The sequence below is a fragment of the Ursus maritimus genome, unplaced genomic scaffold (genome assembly GCF_017311325.1).
Source record: "Ursus maritimus isolate PB19 unplaced genomic scaffold, ASM1731132v1 scaffold_30, whole genome shotgun sequence".
In the NCBI taxonomy this organism is placed as follows: Eukaryota; Metazoa; Chordata; class Mammalia; order Carnivora; family Ursidae; genus Ursus; species Ursus maritimus.
Window position 1 is genome coordinate 30,900,576 of NW_024425564.1, and position 19,749 is coordinate 30,920,324.

Here is a 19,749-nt window from a genome sequence, read left to right on the forward strand (position 1 = left end):
CAATCCAGAGCAATCTATTCTTAACTGAATAAAGAAAACAAATCAGAATAGTTACTGCAGGAGAAATGGGTACCTCATAATAATTTCTGAGTTAAACCTTAACTACACTTGACATTTTTCTTTGGGTTGGTGACAGGCTGATTAGTGAGTTAACTCCTGATAGTACCTCTTCTGTGCAGTGACTGTTTCAGTTCCAAGGCTTATGGTGCTCAATAAAATAGGTATTCATTGTGATGGGATTGTCGCTTTAGTCCTGATCAAAGTGCTTTGGAGGAAGCACGGTTGAACTGATTGGCTGTGAATGTTAATCACTCCATAGGACGCACCGATAATTTACAGCATTGTTGTAACTCTCTGGTGTTCATAAAATGAACTTAATAACCCAGTGCCACCATGGGATAAGCTGCTTTTTCTCTGCAATTGAATACCCAGACTGCCTGCATAATGGTGGGGAGTAATACTGCATTAAAGAGGGTGAGCAGCTGTATGATGAAGGAAACAGCTCTGCAACAGATTTGTTAATTATCTCCTTTGATTCACAGAGGGTGTTTGTGAGATATGGTTGACCAGTGAAGACACAGGGGCTTACGGCAGAGACATTGGCACCAGTCTCCCCGCACTGCTGTGGAAACTGGTTGAAGTGATTCCTGAGGGAGCAATGCTGAGGCTTGGCATGACAAATCCACCCTATATTTCAGAGCATCTGGAGGTAAGGAAAAGCACCCCATTTCCCTGCTGACACAGACACGAACCAGTCCGGACAGTGTGGGAGCCTCAGCATCATCACATGGGTTACATTGACAACCTCTTGCACATTATTTTATTTATTTGTTTGTTTGTTTGTTTATTTATTTATTGTGGTCGCACGTGACTAAGAATGAGTGGAGAATTTCAAATCCTCTTTGTCAGTCTGCACGTCTTGTTTTCGCTTGTTCTCCATTAATTAACGTTGCTTGGATTTTCCAGCTCTTGCCATCTCATCACAGTTCTTTGTTTCTTCTGTGCAGCCCCTCAGACTCCCATTGCATAAATGTGCCTTGGTTCCTCCACTCAGTACCCTGGTCTGGCCTAGTTCAGGCATGCTAAGACATTGCGTTCATTTTGCAACCAGGTCGTGAGTACATTATCCGAACTGCTGTTAGCCCTGTCAGTAAGATACTGGGCTGCGAGTCTGAGGATGTTTTTAGTCCCCTCCCTTTGTCTGGAGATAGTTAGGAATGAAGTGGAATCTGAGAGAGACAGAGCTTGGTACTCTTTTCCTTGATTCTCTTGTGGTCACTGTGAACATGAAGGGGTTGTGGCAGTGGGAGATGCCTGGTCTCATTTGTATCCCTTCCCCAGGTCAGGTGTGTGCCCTCAAGGAGCTTCCCGTGAAACTAGAAACATGGGCATGTGAGCAGGTTACCTGGTGTCTGATGACAAATGCTCAGTAAATACGAGCAAGGAATATGGATGGACGAGCCACCATTTCAATGAAAAAGCACATGCCAGGACCCATGACAGCTCTTTCAGGAATATAAAAATTACAGTGGACCCATAGTTATGGATAAGAAATCTAATAACTGCTGTTAGAAAATTAATGCAAAGTATAGAAATAAGTCACTTATGTTTTTTATAATCAGTTGTATTCTTTACAGTTACTTTGTGCAGGAAAAAACATTCCAGAATCTAAAAGCAAGCATAGCTGCTCAAATTTAATGCACAGATCCCAGAGAAGAGTGAACAGTTGCAAAGTTTCTGTTGATTCGATTTGAGGCGTATACTTGGCTGAAGTTGTGCTGAGAAGCCTCCCTGATATTAGCAACGTGTCTTAGAAATTCTGAAAACAGGTTTGGTAGCAATCTGATTGTTAATTATAAATATACAGTGAAGAACTTCAGCAGTTTCAGTTTTGTTATTCACATATTCCTTAGCCAGATCTTTTTAGTAAAGGTATATGATTGATAGGTTAACTTTAGTACTTTGGACAGTGGGGGACAGTTAAGATTTGCTATTGAAAAATAAGTTGCAGGTGTGTCAATTTATACGTAACCCTTTGACCCAACACTTGAAAAAAGCAAGTGACTTCTCTGCAAAAATCAAACATGGTAACTCCTGCTGCATTTGAAGTAAATGGGAGGCACCCACCAGGAGATATGCTAGATGTGTGATTTGAAAAAAAATCTCATCGAGGAACCCAGGGAACCATAGTACTAGAATCAGCGAAGTTCAAGTAGGGAGTAAACATAAGGGGGGAAATCATGCACAGGCTCTGAGATGACTGAATAAAGTACCTCTTGGAATAAATTCAGCTCTTCAATTAATTGCAAGGTTACAGAAACGAACGCTGCATTTATAGCAAATCCTGCTGCCAGTATCTAAAGAGGTACTGGAGCTGTTGACCTCCAAATGCATGCTCCAGGAGAGCTTCTGAAAATCAACAGAAGTTGCTAAACATAGCTTTACACTTTACTTGGAAAAACACCAGATGTTTAGTTCATAGATTGTGGTTGGAGTGATAACAAGTTCTGATTGTCATGACGTTACCCTTTTAAGACTCTCGCTGTCAGATACCTGTAATGTTGGCCTTGCCTCCTCCATCGTCATCTTTACAAGGCAGGGACCTTATTATCATTTTCATCTCTGGATGTACCCTACCCAGTGGAGGTTCAGCAAACGAATGAATCAAGAATGGATAAAGAAGAGCCGTCTTCAAAAAGTAAATTATAGAGCCCGCTCTATAGCCTCGAACTTTCAAGTCTAACATTCTGGTCAGAAGAGGCTGCAGAAGATGACAAAGTAAATGAACTTCAAGGATGAGAGTTTGTCCCAAAGAAAGCCACTCACTCCTCTGCCCTTGATACACTGGGAGTCATCGTACCACACCAAGGAAGAAAGCAACCCAAAGGAAAAGAGAGCAGATGAGACCAACAAGCCAAGTTATGCAAGAGGAAAAGACCCATGCCATCTGAAAGTAAGAGCTTGAAAAGTCTTCCTTTGGCACTTGGACAAGACCTTCACACCTTGACCTTGGCCGTTCTTCTCATTCTCCTTTGAGTGAGTCCATGTTCCCCAAACACGTCATTCATTGTGTTACAGGAAAGGGAACTGAGCTGCAGAGACTCCCCTGGCTCCCCCGTAAGAAACAGGACATCAGGAAAGGGAGCCCAACCCCGCTGAACCTCGGCCCGTGCTCACCAATACATTGTGCTTCCCCATTTTCCTCTCGCTAAGCCTAGGGCACTCTACTGAAATTACCTGACTTATCTAGAGAGTGCTGGAGAGAGTTCGCCAATAAGAAAAAAAGGAAACAGGAGAAAAAAAATTAAAACAAAACAAAAATAACACCAGTGAATGACAGATGGTGATGTCTTTTAAACTGTGGGGATAGAAGGAACCCACTCTTGAAATAACTACTCTGATGCTTTAATACCCTCACAGTGAGGGTTCCTTGAGAATTGTATTGGTAGGACCATGCCTCCTTAGGTTTCTGGAAGATGCTCCATGCTTCAGACTTTAATTAGAGAGCACTTCACTGGGCTCTTTTCCTTCCCTTTCTTTTCCTTGTTCTGTTTACTTCACATTCATCTGACTCTTGCAGCCTTTCTTAAAACCCTTTTACCAGTGTGCTTGCTTGCATATGTATGTATGTATTGAATTGAACAGCTTAAAGGGGAATTTTTTTTTTTTTTTTTTTTTTTTTTTTTTTTTTTTTTTTTGGTGAGTGAAAGAGAGCGGTGGGGGGCACAGAGGGAGAGAGAGAATCTTAAGCAGGCTCCATGCCCAGCATGGCGGGACTCAATCTCACAACCCCAACATCATGACCTAAGCTGAAGTCACGAGTCGGATGCTTCACCAATTGAGCTACCAGGTGCTCCACAAAGAGAAAATCATTTAAAGGAAAATATCAAAGGTTCTGTCATTATTTAAAAGTATAAGGTGGAAAAATAGATCTGTTGATATTACTTTTTATTAAATCTCCATAGGAACAGAAGATACATATTATAGTTAACATAGGATGCACTTTTAAGGTTTTATCACGAGTCTAGGGGCTCCTGCCTGGCTCAGTCAGTGGAGCGTGTGACTCTTGATCTCGGGGTCATGAGTTCAAGCCCCACGTTGGGCATGGAGCCTACTTAAAAGTCTAGCATTATGTGTGGCACTTTATGTAGTAGGTATTGAATAAATGTGTGGTGAATAAAAAGGGAGGGAGGGGGAATTCTTAATCCTTAACAAGCAGGCAAATAATCACGTGTTGTTTGGAACATCTACAAACCCGAATTTTAACATACTGCTGCCTTAAAAAATTAACTTGAGATTCATTTTAAATGACGAGATAGCTGACAAAGAGATATCGCAGGCATTCATACTTATGTATACGTATTTTGGAAAAGCATCCTAGAATTGTAGAAACGTAAGTATAACCTTACACAGTACTTATTAAATATGGACATGAGGTCGAAACAATAGATAAAGCAATGGATGGAAACCTATCTTCGCTCATCTTGAAGACCTCAGCACCTGTCCATTACCCACAGGAAGAAGACACGCTCTTTAGCTTGGCATACAGCGGCCTTAAGATGCCTTTTTCCAGTGCATCCCTGTGTTCTCACCCCCTAATCCCCTGCGATGCCTCCTGTATAGTGTGGGTTTTTCATACGCCTGAAGTTTCTACTTTAACGTTTTCTCTTTCTGTTCTTACCACACAATGGCCGTCGGTAATAATGAATGGATCAGACATACTGGCATTTGCTACTATATGTGTTAACGAACACATGGCCCCTATCATGGCAGATAAGAGAGATTTTCGCTGTTTTTGCTCTTCTATTGATAATACTAAGCTAATAACCTTGGCATATTGCTCTCGAATGGACTCTGACCTTACAGAAGGTGGTGGGGCTTGTGAACTTGACCACTCTTGAACCACATTGTTTAGTGTTGCCCTCCTCGTCGTAGGTAGCCTGCAGCTAAGTTACTAATTCAGACAACATGATACCCGTGAACCCCACAAGGCATCTTGAGGCCAATGGCAGTGACATAGGGGCTCCCAGACCTCAGGCGCCGGATATCACTGATATCTTTCTCAAGACTGCGTAAGAAGAGCATCAGTACAGTTTATTGACTGCTCATTATTTTCAAGAAGCCACGCTGATTGCTTTCCACACATTCTCTCTTTTCCTTCTTAAAATAAGATACCTATAGAGATATTATTCTCCTCATTTTATTGATTTAGAAGCTACATCTTAGAACGCTGTAACTATTGGTCAAATTACATAACTAGTTAGCAGCCGGACTGGTTTCTTATCTCGTCTGATTCTACGACGCTTTCTACTGCACCGAGTCTCCACAGAACCTTCTCTAATGCTTCCGCGATTCCCTCCCTGCTCTGTCAGACTGTCCAGCAGACCTCTGTGGGCGCTCGTCATCGGGCTCTGTGATCACTCATTTACACGCAAACCCAACCGAGCTGTTAGCATCTTTAGGGAGAGGCAATCTTGGTCACACCTTTGTGTTTCAGTGCCTGTGTTGACATGCCGAGGGAGCGTGTACGGAATCATGTGCTCGCTCCGAAGTTTGCTGTTCCTTGACTGCACGTCTCATGTCCACGTTGAAGTATCTTCCTATCTGTGCCGAGCATCTAGTTGTGGAAGACTTTGTGGATGGTTGGCACGTGTCTTTCTCACTTAGGAGTCCCACTTCTGTGAGGAGGTACAAGATGGGGAAGGAAGATCCATCTAAGGGATGCAGTTTACTTATTTCCCCCCTAAAATACCATAACGATAGATAGTATCCTTAGAACTACCTGCAGCAAATGAGCTCACTGTGTGATTATTTAACTAATAGATGATCTGGGCTCTTAGCTTCTTTATTCTCCTTCCCGCTCCTCCTTAGCTTTCACTGTTTTATGTTTTGTTTTGTTTTGTCTTGTTTTTTTTTTTTTTTTTTTACAATCTCCCATCAGAGCAGTCAGCAGAGGATGGTCAAGAAGGAGAAATTAAAATCAGGCAATTTGCCTTGTTTTTCATTTTATGGGTTGGCTGGTAAAGAAAAGATACCAAAGCTGTTGACTGGTAAGGGATATAGGAAGTATCTATGGATTTTATTTATCTAAGCCATTCTGGTTCTCCCTGTGTTATGAATAATTTAAAATGTTAGCTCCCTTAAGATTCCTGTATCTCTTAAAATTGTATCCGAATTTTAGTACATCACTTACGGCCTGGTCCAGAGAGGGCAAGTTGATTAATCTGGAGCGCAGATTCTTGTTATTAAGTACTTAACTACATTCGAAGTTATGAGCAAATCAAATTACTTACTTTTCAATTTATATTACTCTGTAAAATATCACTAAAAATGCTATTCACATTGATATCATACTATATTTTATTTAGCTTCAGTTAAGATGTATAGTTTTTTTACAAGATTTACATTTAGTATATTTATGTTATATTATGTAAGATTGATCATAAATAGTGATATTTAAAATGTTGCATCTGTTTTTGGTTGAGAAATCTTGTAATGACTAACAGTTTTCCACTACCCTTGGTTTTTGTATGTTTACTTCCACTTAAATGAGCTTATATCCTAACCTAATTGGATATTTATCAAAATTAATTTATCTGGTAAAAGACAATAAATATGCCACATGGTAATTCATGAACATTAATAATACGTTTGGCTTGGCAGACTTCTAAAAACTGCCTCACAGTTTCAAAGTAATAGCAAGTTCAGTTCTTGCTCTGCTTCTGTTGCGTCAAAGCAATACAGAATTTCCACACTGGAATCAATAATTCACATGGGGGCCCTGAAAATTATTTTTCCTTATTGCTTATACTTTTCAGAATAACAGAAAAATATGCAAATAGACTTTGTGCTGTTGTTTACAAAATATTTCCCCCTTCTGATAAAGGGAAGGCCATGCTAGATTTATTTTAAGCAAGGAAGTGGAGAGGAGAAATCTTCTGTTTCTGCCATCCATATTTAGCTTTGGGACGTCAGTGCATGATTTGATCTGACTGTTGGCACCCGTTTTCTGGCCAATTATAATCCTCAGCACTGCATTGTGAACCTGGCATTTGTGAATTTCAAGAGGTCCCTGACACCTCTAAAACTGGAAGGCAAAGTTTGTGCCTATCTGTAAATCGAGGGGAGAGAAGCCTGCATCCAATACTAAAAGGCTTGGTATCCATAATAAAAAGCTTATCAGGCTTTCCTGGGAGCCTGATGCTGAGTGCTGGGAGCAGCCCTTCTGGAAGGAGAGCGGAGGCCCCAGCTCTGTTTGCCAAATGACTTGACTACTTGTGATGAAAGATGAAATTAAAATGCTCCTCCGTCTAAGCGCGATTGCAGGCTCCTCCCCACAGTACAGTTCTGTAGCCTCGGAGGGGCCTGGGCCTGCGTGTCAGCGAAGCTTCCGTTGGGCCTTCTCACACCCTTCCATCTCTGCCCCTTCATTCCTGTGATCCTCACTTGTTCCCTCTCACGTTCCAGCCTCTGAGCTCCAGTGCTGCGCAAGGAGCCTAAGCTTTTCTCAAACCCGACAGCCCCTCAGAAAAACTTCCATAGCTTTGTGCTTCTTACTCGAGTCTCAGTTTGTAATAGTCCATCTGGGTGATGAAGCCTCGTGCTTCCGTGCAGACCCAAGGCCCCAGAAAAGAAAAGAACTCGGAAACAGACAGATGTGATCTCAGCAAATGACTCTTTGTTGCTGCCCTCACAGCCAAAAGACTCAAAAGGTTTCATCAGGGATTTTATTTATTGTCCCAAGTTTTCAGGGGAAAATGAACTATTTTGTGGATGAAGGTTCCTCATGTTGAAAATATTGGTTACCTCTGTCTTCCTGAGAAGCACAATGGAAAATGCATTGTTTAAAAATTCTATTTATTTGGCCATCAATAATTTATAGAGACGGTGGGCTTCACTGATGTTCTTAGTTCCCGTTTCTGAATTACCAGATAGCAGAGGTGGGAGTCTAGACCCAGTGTGGGAATATAAATCATCAGATCATTTTTGGTTACCATAAGATGCTTTAATCACTTTGTAGTAAAAGCTGTCTGTATTTTTCAATCTCTAATATCATTTTCCCCCCTTGCCATTGGCCTAAAATTTTGAATATTGCTCATGAAATCCCATGACATGTGTATATTGATTCTTTTGGGAATGAGAGGGTATTTCCTGAGAGGAAAAGTATGTAGGGATAAAACATGTGTCAAAATGATAAGTGAAAAGGCCCCAGCAAATGCTTTATAAAGAAACTGATACCATGGTCAAATATATGGAACTATATCTCTCTGTATAGATATCTTTTAACAAAACAGAATACTTTTGTGTATATATATATGAACGTGTATGTTAGAAATTATATAATATATAATAGATATATATATAATATGTAACATAGTATATATTAGCTATATTAAGAATTATATGTAATGGAAATTATATATATGAAATACTTTCTAGAATACTTCTAGAATATTCTAGAATACTGGAGAAGCCTGGAAATTTACATATTTCAGTTGTGGCATACAAATGTTCCTGTTCCATCTTTTAGTATTCCTGTGTATATTTCCATTTATAAAGGAGGGCATTAGATATGTATGTGGTTTAATTTGCATCTTAAAAGGCATTTCACATTGCCATTCCCCTGAATCTTTAATTTCACAGGAGTAGCTGAGAAGGCTTCCATGTCACCTGTCAAAATTAGTATAGTTCAAACTCCACAATACACCATCTGTGGGCTTTATCTTCCTCATTAATTTAGGAAGTCACTTATGCTCAAACCATTGAGAAAAGCTGCCTTTGACTTTCCTTCATAAGCACAGAGAGCAGCTAACACACAAGGCAATCAACGGTCATTCCTTTACACTTTCCTTTTGATTCTAGGATCATTTCTCTATTGATTTCTTTGCTCTGATAGCCTATGAAAGGCTACCTTAGCTACTTGCTAATTCAGCACTTAGTAAAATGAAATCCTCATATTTTATATCAGGTGGGTAATGGAATTTTCAGATGATTCATGGTGTAGAACAGACAGGTTGGTAATGAAGTTAATGGTTCATGGAATAGTAAAGTGACATTCCGCATATTTTTCACAAAGTAAAGTGCAGTTTCTTAGTTTGCTTCTATTGGTGTCTAATCTACTGAATTGTTTGTTGCTTCTAGGTCCTGAATATATCTGTTCTTTTCCCCACATCTTCCTTTGGTACCACAATAATAATCGGCATGAAAATGTTAAGGTTTCAAAATTGAAGTCCCAAATTCTGTAATGTCATTTAACAGTAAATAATGATTGTGCCCTAGATTGGAAGCGTAAAGGTTTTTAAATTACTGTTATTGTTAAGAACTTCTTTATTTGCATGTCATGTAGCAAAACTGTCAGATAGATTAAATGGGCAGGAGTAGTCCATGTGTAATCGGTCATTTTAGCGTCAGAGTTGCTGCATGTGGTCCAGAGAAAATCAAACTGTAATGTTGAAAATAATTTTGAATTATTTGTTCATTAATTTAGGGGGAAAGTCTATTCTGTTTTTTCATTATAACATGTGTGTTTTAAAAAATCACTGAAAAGTTTGTTACATGTAAAGCAGTGTTTGATTACAGAAAAGTACTGTGGATAAGTCTATCTCTAATATACAGCAACAAAGAAAGAACTTCCTAATTACATGTTAAAATATATCTAAAAAGCAAGCTTTGTATCAACTCTTATTACCCAGTGTCATATGGAATATCAGCCTCCATTCTGATCAGTTGAAACTTCAGACATTAAGCTTTGATTAATGTATTACTATATTTTCAGCCTTCGTTTTTTTCCTACCTCAACAAATCCTTGTTTTTTGTTCCTCTTTTCTTCTATTACTGACTATGTGTCAGTTTCCTAAGGTTGATGTAACAAAGTACCACAGACTAGGCTGCTGAAAATAACACATATTTATTCTCGCCCAGTTTTGGAGGCCAAAGGTCCAAAGTCAGAGTGTTGGCAGTCTTAGTTCCTTCCTGGAGGCTCTGAGTTGAGAATCTGTCCTATCTCCCTCTCCTAGCTTCTGGTCGCTGCTGGCAGATTTTGGCATTCCTTGGCTGGTAGACACGTCACCTCAGTTTCTATGTCAGTCTTCATGGTGTTCTCCTCTCTGTCTCTGTGTCCAAATTTCCTCTTCTTATAGGAATACCAGTCATTGAATTAGGGCCCACCTTAATTAAGTTCGACCTCATTTAAACTTTATTATATCCACGGAGACCCTGTTTCCAACTGATCATATTCACAGGTACTAGGGATGATGACTCCAGTAGATCTTTTTTGAGACCAGTGCAACCCACAACAGCCTTGTTCTGTGATAAACAGACATTCTGTAGTGTGCCATTTTAATTTCCTTGTTTTATTTATATAAATATCCGTGTGTGTGTGTGTGTGTGTGTGTGTAGTTAGTTATTTTCTTAGTGGTTGTATTAGAGATTACAGTTAATATCTTAATTTGTAGAAGTCTGCGTAGTTATTTTCTTAGTGGTTGTATTAGAGATTACAGTTAATATCTTAATTTGTAGAAGTCTGCGTTGAATTATACCAATTTTATACTCGCATGCAAAAACTTTGCTTTTATGTATACCTCAGTTCCCTCTCCTCTTCTGTGCTCTTGTCATACAGATTATTTTTTTGCACAACGTATGGTCATCCACACATTTCTTTCTTTCCTTTATTTTTTTCGTTAGAAAGCATGAGACCGTGAGCAGGGGACAGGAGGCAGAGGGAAAGGGAGAGAGAGAATCTTAAGCAGGTTCCACACTCAGCACAGAGCCTGACATGGCGCTCCATCTCACAACACTAAGATCATGACCTGAGCTGAAGTCAAGAGTCAGACGCTTAACCGACTGAGCCACCCAGATGCCCCTCATCAGCGCATTTCTAATTAGTGCTTTATGCCGTTGTCTTTTAAATTAGATAAGATAAAAAACAAGTGTTACAAACAGAAATCACATTTATGCTGTCTTTTCTATTTGTATAGTTTTTGTTACTGGTGCTCTGTATTTTTTCATGCAAATTGTAGTTGCTGTCTAGGGTCCTTTTCATTTCAGCCTGAAGAACTTCATTTAGTATTTTTAATGTAGGTCTGCTAGCAACATATTCTCTCAGTTTTTGTTTATCTGGGAATGTCTTAATTTTTTTCTTTTTTTGGAGGATAACTTCTCTGGATTTAGAATTCTTCATTAACAGTCTTTTTCTTTCAGCCCCTTTTATGTCATGCCAGTGCCTTCTGGCCTCTGTGATTTCTGATTAGAAATAAACTGTTAATCTGTTGGACATCCTTGGTTCATGGCGAGTTACTCCTCTTGCTGCTATCAGGATTCTCTCTTTGTCTTTCAACCGGTTGTTTGTGAAACACCTGGGGTAGAGCTCTTTGAGTTTGTCCTACCTAGAGCTCGTAGAATGTGTAACATTTTTCTTCAAAGTTGTGAGGGTTTTTTGCCATTATTTCTTTAGATATTCTTTCTGCCTTTTTTTCCACTGCCCCCTTCTGGAATTCACATTATGTGTGTGTTGCTATGCTCTATGGTATCCCACAAATTTCTGAGGCACTGTTCATTTTTATTTGTTCTTATTTCTTTCTGTTCTTCAGACCAAATAATCTCAACTGACCTGTCTTCAGGTTGCTGACTTCTTCTTCTGCATGCTGAGATATCCCACTGAGCCTCTCTAGAGAATTTTTTATTTCCATTCTTATACTTTTCTTACCAGAATGTCTATCTGGCTCTTTTTTTATAATTTATTTCTCAGTATTGATATTCTTTATTTGGTAAGCCATTATTCTCATGCTTTCTTTTAGTTCTTTAAGCATATGTATTTTACTTCTTTGAACATATTTAAAATGATGATTTAAAGTCGTTGTCTGGTAAGTACAATCTGGGCTTTTGCCAGGATGATTCTGTTGGCTGCTTTTTTCCCTGTGTGTTTTGCATGTTTTATATTTTTTTGTTGAAAACCAGATATTTAAACAAACATTTAAATATAGTGTGGAAGCTCTGGAAATCAAATAGACCTCCTTCACCCGCGGTGTGTTGTTGTTATTGTTACTATCGTTGTTCGTTTAGTGACATTTCTTAATTTAAATCAGTAAGTCTGTATTTTTCTTATGTGTAGATAGTGAAGTCTCTACCATATTAGCTCGGTGGTCAGCTGACGGGTAGAAGTTTTCTTTAGTGCCTAGAACCCAAAAGTCTCTAACTCTTCACAGAGGAGCATATTGGAGCATGTCTTAAATGCTCAGTCAGGGTGCTTACAACTATGTTTTTACCTTTATTTCCTGTTTGTGTGAGACTTCAGGTTAGGCCAGAGGTGAGAACTGAAGGCCTTGTTGGGCCTTTCATGAGCACAACCTCTGTGTACACACAGTCCTATGCATGCACGTGGCCTTCTAGATTCCCTACAATATGTCAGGGTTTTTCAAAGCCCCCTCTGGACATCACATTCCCTAGCTTTTTCTGTTAAGCTTTTTGGTTTGTTTATCATTTGCCCTAACTTATTCATAGCCCCAGGCAGCCCTGATGTTAAACAATTGCAGCTGATTATTTTTGACAAATGCCCCTGGGAAAAAGGCTGTTTTCACTGTGTGAGTGCCAGGTCAGGTTAAATAAGCAAGCTGAGTGAGTAGAGTCTTCCATAGAACCACTAGACAGATCAGATAATGACAGTTTTCTTGGAATAGGGCTTTGAAGGAGCTCTGACTCTCTTTTGTCCCCTCCAGTGGCTGCCCAGCTGCTGGTTTTCACCATGATTAAAGGCTGTTGGTTTTCAAGGCTACCGCAGAACTAGGGAGTGGGAGGAGAGGAAAGGGCAGGTTTAAAATGCCTCATAGCTCACTATTCTTACCAGGATTCCTCCATTTTCCTTGAATAAAGGCTACCCAGATTGCTACAAGCCTTTAGTTAATTTCCAGAATTCTGAAAAAGTTGATTTTGACCATTTTGTCACTATCTTCATTGTTTCTATGGAGGAGAGGATTTTCAGAGGTCTTTACTCTGCCATTCCTTCTGATGTCAGTAAATATTATTTATGCCTTGAAATGGGCTGCCTATATATCTGTCAGGCCATTAGTGTGTTGAGTTAGTCAATTTTCTTGCTTAATTTTTGTGTTCCATGTTAAAGGTGCCATCAGTCACTGATGGTGCCATCTGCCCTCCTAACACTTTTGAGGAGGAGCTCATGTCATTAGTAGGTTATTGACAGCGAAAGATCACTATTAATTGAGTCTCTCAGTGGCCTGTAACAAACATCACCCTCACAGAAAGCACAGAGATAAAATGTATACCTCATTAGATACTCATAGCTCTGGGCACCACATAGGAGGTAATGTGGCATACATTGACTGAATCTTGACTATGACAGTTGGTTGCTTTCACTCTCTTTTTCTAATTGATTCTCTTACTAAAAACCATATCAAATAGTGTTTTGTTATTTCTGTTCTAATAGATAATTCAACTTCTTCAATCACTATCTTTTATGTTGCTGAAGTTTCTGTTTGTATTGACTGTTTTCTGTGTTTTCTTCATAATGATGTCCCCTTCACAAGGCTATGTTCCATCATCTGTGTAGTCTTCCAGAAAGCTTTGCACATCAATTGATTAACCATTTGTTAATCAGAATGAAGATGTTTGCTGTTGATGTCAATTTACTAAACTAAAAAGATATCAAATTGGCAAGTAATAGCTATAAACTCTAGGATTTGCAATAAACCACAGGAAAATACTGGTAATTCAGAGATATTTAATTCCAGGGATTAATGAGTCATTTTGAAATGTGCAGTACATTCTTTTACTGTCATGGACATAAGCAAAGATTTTAAAGTTTTATTACCAACATTTTTGTTAAAATATCTTTATGATGTTTTTATTTATTCTTCTATCTTGAATGGGTCATATTTGTAGTGTAGTGTTCACACAAGTATAAAACCTGAGTCTGAATCAGTTTTGTCATTAATCTGGCTGTTTAGTTGAATCTTGATCACTTCATTCATATCTGAGTGTTTCTGAAAAGGGAATACCATTTTGAAAGGATTTCACTGAATGAGACATTTAAAATTTTCTGTTTGATTTCTAATTCTGAGCCTTCTAAAATCTTTTCAAACTCATTTTTACTTGATGTGAGTTAAAACTTTAAAAGTAGCATTAAAAAGTGCCATTTCATTATCTGATATTTGGTGTGAACTAATCATCTTAGCACTTGCTTTCAAGGTTGTATCCTATTTATAGAAACCTTTGTCCATGAGCACAAAGAGTTACTGTAATGAGTGTGAGGAATCAATTCCTTGACTTGCATCTGCCATCTAAAACCTGAGAAAAAAACATTCTTTTGGATAGCATGGCCCTCCACACTTTCAGGTGCTTTTCATATTGCAAATAAGGCAGTATAAAAGTGAAATTTGCAGAAAACCATATCACAAAGATCTCTCTATTGGTCAAGAGATGATTGCTCTGCCAATGTGCTCTATTTGTTCCCCACCTATGGCCCTGGAGAGGAACTGGGGATCATTTTGGTGGCTGGCTCCATGAGTTTTCAGACACATTCCCTCTAACATTCACTCCCAATCACACTGGGTGTGGAGCGCTCTCCATACTCAAGCCTTCGTAAGTCTCTCAAGGCACCAGCTCCTCTTCTTTTGTTTACTCTCAGATTTACCAGTGGAAGCCTATAAGTTTCTTTATATTCCTCTCCTTCTCAGAGTCCTTACTATTTCTGGAAAGAAGTTGTCAAAAGAAAACAAGATAAACATTAACCTACTTCTGTTCCTCTTGCTCTTACCACCAACCTAGCCCACTTTTACCTGTGTTGATTTCCTCAGTTTCAGGTACATTTCAGGTACATTTCCTGCTTGGAACATGTGTTATCAGTTAATACTGGGACCTCAGTGTGGGGTATCTCATGAGCCTCTGTTCTCTTCTCTTAAGCAAGCATTTTTGATTTTAGAGCTCAGAGGGAGTCCATAAAAACAGAACTGACTGTTGCTGATTGGCAGGTGTCAGGACCATTCTTTGATACAGTCTTGGATGTGCTGTTGATTTGGGTGGGACACTGGACAGATTTTCACATTTCTCCAGGTATTAATGTTTTCAGATATCAACTAGGGCATAATAGCAGTTACCCTGTACAAAGAATATTAAATAATGTATCAACAGTGCTTTGTAGGATCCTATTAAATTTAATATTTTGTTTTAGCCTGAAATAGAGTAATATCCATAGAACAACAAATTAATATATGTAGAATGCTTAGGATAGTACCTGACACATAGAAAGTGCTCAATAGCCATCAGCTGTTGTTATTATTGTTCTCTTACAGGAATTTTGGAATGTCATCTTAACAATGCATCATATCTGAAAGTACAGAACTTGTTTCTTATTTTCCTGAACAAAGGTGTTTTATGGATCAGGTATTTCCAACTCCTAAATATTTTCTCATCAGAAATCTTGTGATTAACACAGAGCAAACTGAATTCTGAAGTCCTTCTAGGGAAGGAGAAAGATGTCCAGGGAGGGAGTAGAGCAGGACTCAGGAAGGAAGTATGAAGCTTTCTGAGGGCCGAGGGGGAAGGAGTGGCTCCCAGGTAACTAGTCACTGTAAGCAGAGAGACATATGCCAGTATTCATCTGGGCCTCTGCGTTAGTGCTGCCGTCTTGTCATTTGCCCAACAGGATGTCTTTGGGAGGCATCCATGTTGTTGTGTGTACAGGGAATTTGTCTTTCTTCCATTGTGTGCCTACACCACATTTTTTTCCCCAGTCATTCTCCCGTTGAACATTAGGATGATTCTGGATTTCAGTTATTATGAATAAAGCTTACATGAACATTATATGTGTCCTTTGGTGAACATATGTATTCATTTCTCTTGTGTATATACCTAGGAGCGGAATTGCTGGGTCACAGAGCAAGCATGTTTGGCCTTAATGAAATTGCCAGCCATGTGTGAGACTTGCCACTATTCTTTTAAATAGATTTTGAATGAGACATAATAAAGACCCTTCGACAGATGAACCAGTATTTATTCCACACCCCCGCCCCCAAATGGGGAGGTGTTTGGGATTGGTCGTGAATTGGTTTTTCCCAGTGGGTGGTTGATGTAGTAATGTCTATTCAAGAGAATGAAAAAATTTGGAATATAGAGGTTTTATTTATATTAAATATATTTATATGATGGCAGACTCAATAAGTCACATACACTGTTAGAATACTTTTTTTGTGTGTACTTTGGTTAAATTTGTAATAAAAGTGTTTTATAATGAAACCTATCATAAACTTGTAAGAGTTACATTTAAGAAGGCGCTCACTGTTCTGAAAATCTGAAGACCTTGGTTCTAACCCTTACTGCAGCCCTGTTTAACTGTGTGACCTTAGACAAGTCATATAACCTCTTTAAATTTGTATCTTTGCCTGAAAGTTGTGGTAGTGGGTGAACAGTTTGATCTATGTATCTCTTAGATTCTTCCAAGTTTTCTCATCCTATGACTTTTTACTAAGTCACCTACAGTTATTTAATGTTTTTTTCTTACATATCTAGTTAACAGATTAATAATCTAATAAATTAATCCATATTAACTCAAGGAAGAGAAAATAGTTCCAAACTCAAAGACATGAAAGTGAGTCTAAAATTTGAGACTATTAAGACAGTGTAGGTTTTGCTAAACCAAAAGTGTGTGCTCTTCAGCGATGAAATACTAAAAACTTTACTGGCAACTACTTTGGTTTTGTAATGTATCACAGATGTGGCTACTCAGCTACTACATAATCAGCGTCCTAAAGGACATTCCACGTATAATGTTGCAAAGGTTCAACTTCGGACTGTGTTTTGTAAAGTCAGCTTGAAGCTGATTCAACCAGTCTGTGGCTCTTCAGATCCCCACTGATTCAGAGTTTCACATGTGGCTAGTGTTTTTCTTAACAGTTATTAGTAGGTGCCACAGTGTAGGAGAAAGGGCAATCAGCTGTTTCTGTTATGATTAAAGGTAGAGTTTTCCTTTCACAGTCCTGCCATTTCAAAAGCTGATTCCTTTATTATATCCAGATGGGACTAACGGAGGCCTTATATTGTACTTTTTCATTCTGTGGAATGTATAATTATATCTAGCAATACAGAATACTTTGTGAAAAACAGAAGCAGGAAATGTTAAGTTAGACATACAGATAACTATAAAGTGGAGCTATATTTAAAAATACCAGGTTTTTCGTATTCTCTTTGGGCTACAAGTTAACAGTTTTATTACTGAGTGAGGCAGTATGGTGCCTTTTTTTTTTTTTTTTTGAAGTGGACTGTGGGAATTTCTCTATCATGTTGCACATTTTAAAGTTCAGTAAAAAATTAAAATGAATTTAATTATTTTATTATTGGTTGTTGATTTAGAGAACTGAATAGTAAAATGTGCAAAATAGTGAATGTGGATTGTTTTTTCCCCTGGCATGTGGAGTTTTCATTTGTTTAAAATATCTCTTGTTTTGGACAGCAAAATTAAGATACAGTTGGACACTAGCATAGCATTTGAGCAGTATCCTCTGCTCTTCAACTGATTTGACTTGTTATGTGAATTCCTTATATCTTGATTATCTTAAAAAAGAGTTTTAGGCACCTGAAATTTAGTCGTAGTCATAATTAGTCTTTTCATATTTGAAATGATGACAAATTATTTTTGGTTAACTGGTCATTAAAAACACTTCTGTATAAAAAGTAAGATATTTATGGACGAATGAATGGATAAAGAAAATGTGGTGTTTATAGCTACTGTGGAATATTATTCAGGCATAAAAAAGAAAATCCTGCCACTGTCAACAATCTGGGTGGACTTTGAGGACATTATACTAAGTCAAATAAGCCCAACAGAGAAAAACAAATACTGTATGATCTCACCGAGATGTGGAATTTTAAAAAAAGGAACAACAAGCTCCTGGATACAGAGAACAGATTCGTGGTTGCCAAAGTGGGGTGAGGATAGGGGATGCAGGAGTGGGTGAAATGGGTGAAGGTGGTCAAAAGGAGCATGTACTGTACAGCGTCATACAGTGTGGTGACGGGAGTTAGCAATACTGTATCGTATGAAAGAAAGTTGCTGAGAGGACACCTGGTGGCTCAGTCGGTGAAGCGTCTGCCTTCGGCTCAGGTTGTGATCCCAGGGTCCTGGGAGCGAGTCCCACATCGGGCTCTCTGTTCAGCGGGGAGTCTGCTTCTCCTTCTGTCCTCCTTCCTGCTTGTGCTCTCTCTCTCTCAAAAATCTCTTAAATTAAGAAAAAGGAAAGTTGCTGAGAGAGTATATCTTTGCAAGTTCTTATCCTAAGAAAAAAATCTGTAATTGTGTCTGATGAGGCTTGTTAACTTGATTTATTGTGGTGCTTATTTCACAATATACATAAATATCAAATCATTATGTTGTACACCTGAAACTAATATAATGTTATATGGCAATTATATCTCAATTTTTAAAAATGAGCTCAGTATTTCCTTGCCAAAATTCTACAACCTTTTCCTGCTTGGTTAGAGTTTCAAAATCCGTGAATTTCTCACACTCATCCACTATCCCCCAATAGTTGCTGTGTGTTTCTTATATTGCTCAACCCTTAGAAGTCTCTGATATTTTGCCACATTTCTTTGCACTGTGCAGGTCACACCTTTTGTCCTAACAAACCATAGTTTAAGCGTGCATCTTCCAATGGCCGTAGTGTGTTCCTAGAGAGAAACAAACTCTCAGGCAAGGGTCATTTAAAAATGAATCCATTTCCAGGTCATCATTTTCCATTTGTACTCTTTCCTACAATTGATTTGTCTGTAGTGAAGGCTTCATGGTGGGTCTCCTGCCGCACCTCCCTCTCGCCTTTCTGGAACCCCTTCAGGTCACCAAACAAAGCACTTGTGAAGCTGCGTCTGTCAAGGCAACAGAGTTCAGACCTGCTGCCCTCACCATCCAGTTCATTAAAGACTGCATTTATAATAAATGTTTACATTTATGCTTAATAAGTATTTATGCTCTTTTGATGAATTGTGTACTAGTAATTCCATGACAATTCAATTTTTTAAAAAGTTTTCTTTAAAAATACTTAGAGCCTTGCAGTCACAATAATATTTTTATTTTAACATACAGAGAAGGATGGTTAGAATGATCAGTAGACTTTCAAGCTTAAAAATATATTAGATCAAAGTTTATGGAGGAAGTAGAAAGGAAATTCAAATTGAAAGAAAAAAAGATGTCAATTTTCTTATTATATTTCAGTGAATACATTTAAGGGGTGATGTAACAGTTTTGTTTTACAGTTCCATATTTGAACTTTGCAACTTATTTAAACTTTGCAAGTTAAACTTATCATGAAAAAAATTTCAGTGTCAATAAAAAATGTATAAGGAGGCACATGGTTTTTAAAAAATTATTTTGGGGTAATACCAAGCAAAAGTTTCAGTACCACTCAATTGTCTGCAAAACAAAATCCCACACCTTAGGCTGGCACTCTACCCTGCCTTTCCCATCTCATTTTCCAATGATGACTTTCCTCCCTCCCTCTACCATATACCAACTTTCTAGTAACATACTTTCACTTAAAAGAGACCTGCTGCTTTGCCCAGAACATGCTCTAGACTTTTCACCCTTAGTCAAATGTCACCCTTGGTCTAGAATGTAACTCCCCACCTCCAAGCTTCTCCTGCCTACTAACAATCCACCCATTCTTCGATTATCCATTCCCCTGTCTTTCCCATGTACACAAAGAATTAATCGTTTATTTTCAATTCTTACTTAGAACACTTTATACCTCT

At 38.5% G+C, this 19,749-nt stretch overlaps 1 protein-coding gene across 3 annotated transcripts in view; it reads left to right on the forward strand.

The window, feature by feature from the left end:
• Positions 1 to 19,749, forward strand: part of CDKAL1 (CDK5 regulatory subunit associated protein 1 like 1) — a 624,642-nt gene that overhangs the window by 388,736 nt on the left and 216,157 nt on the right. For all 3 annotated transcript variants that reach the window (XM_008707717.2, XM_040645106.1, XM_008707718.2), the window contains one exon: positions 543 to 709. In XM_008707717.2, the coding sequence (XP_008705939.1) occupies positions 543 to 709 (167 nt within the window). The remainder of the gene's footprint in view (positions 1 to 542; positions 710 to 19,749) is intronic.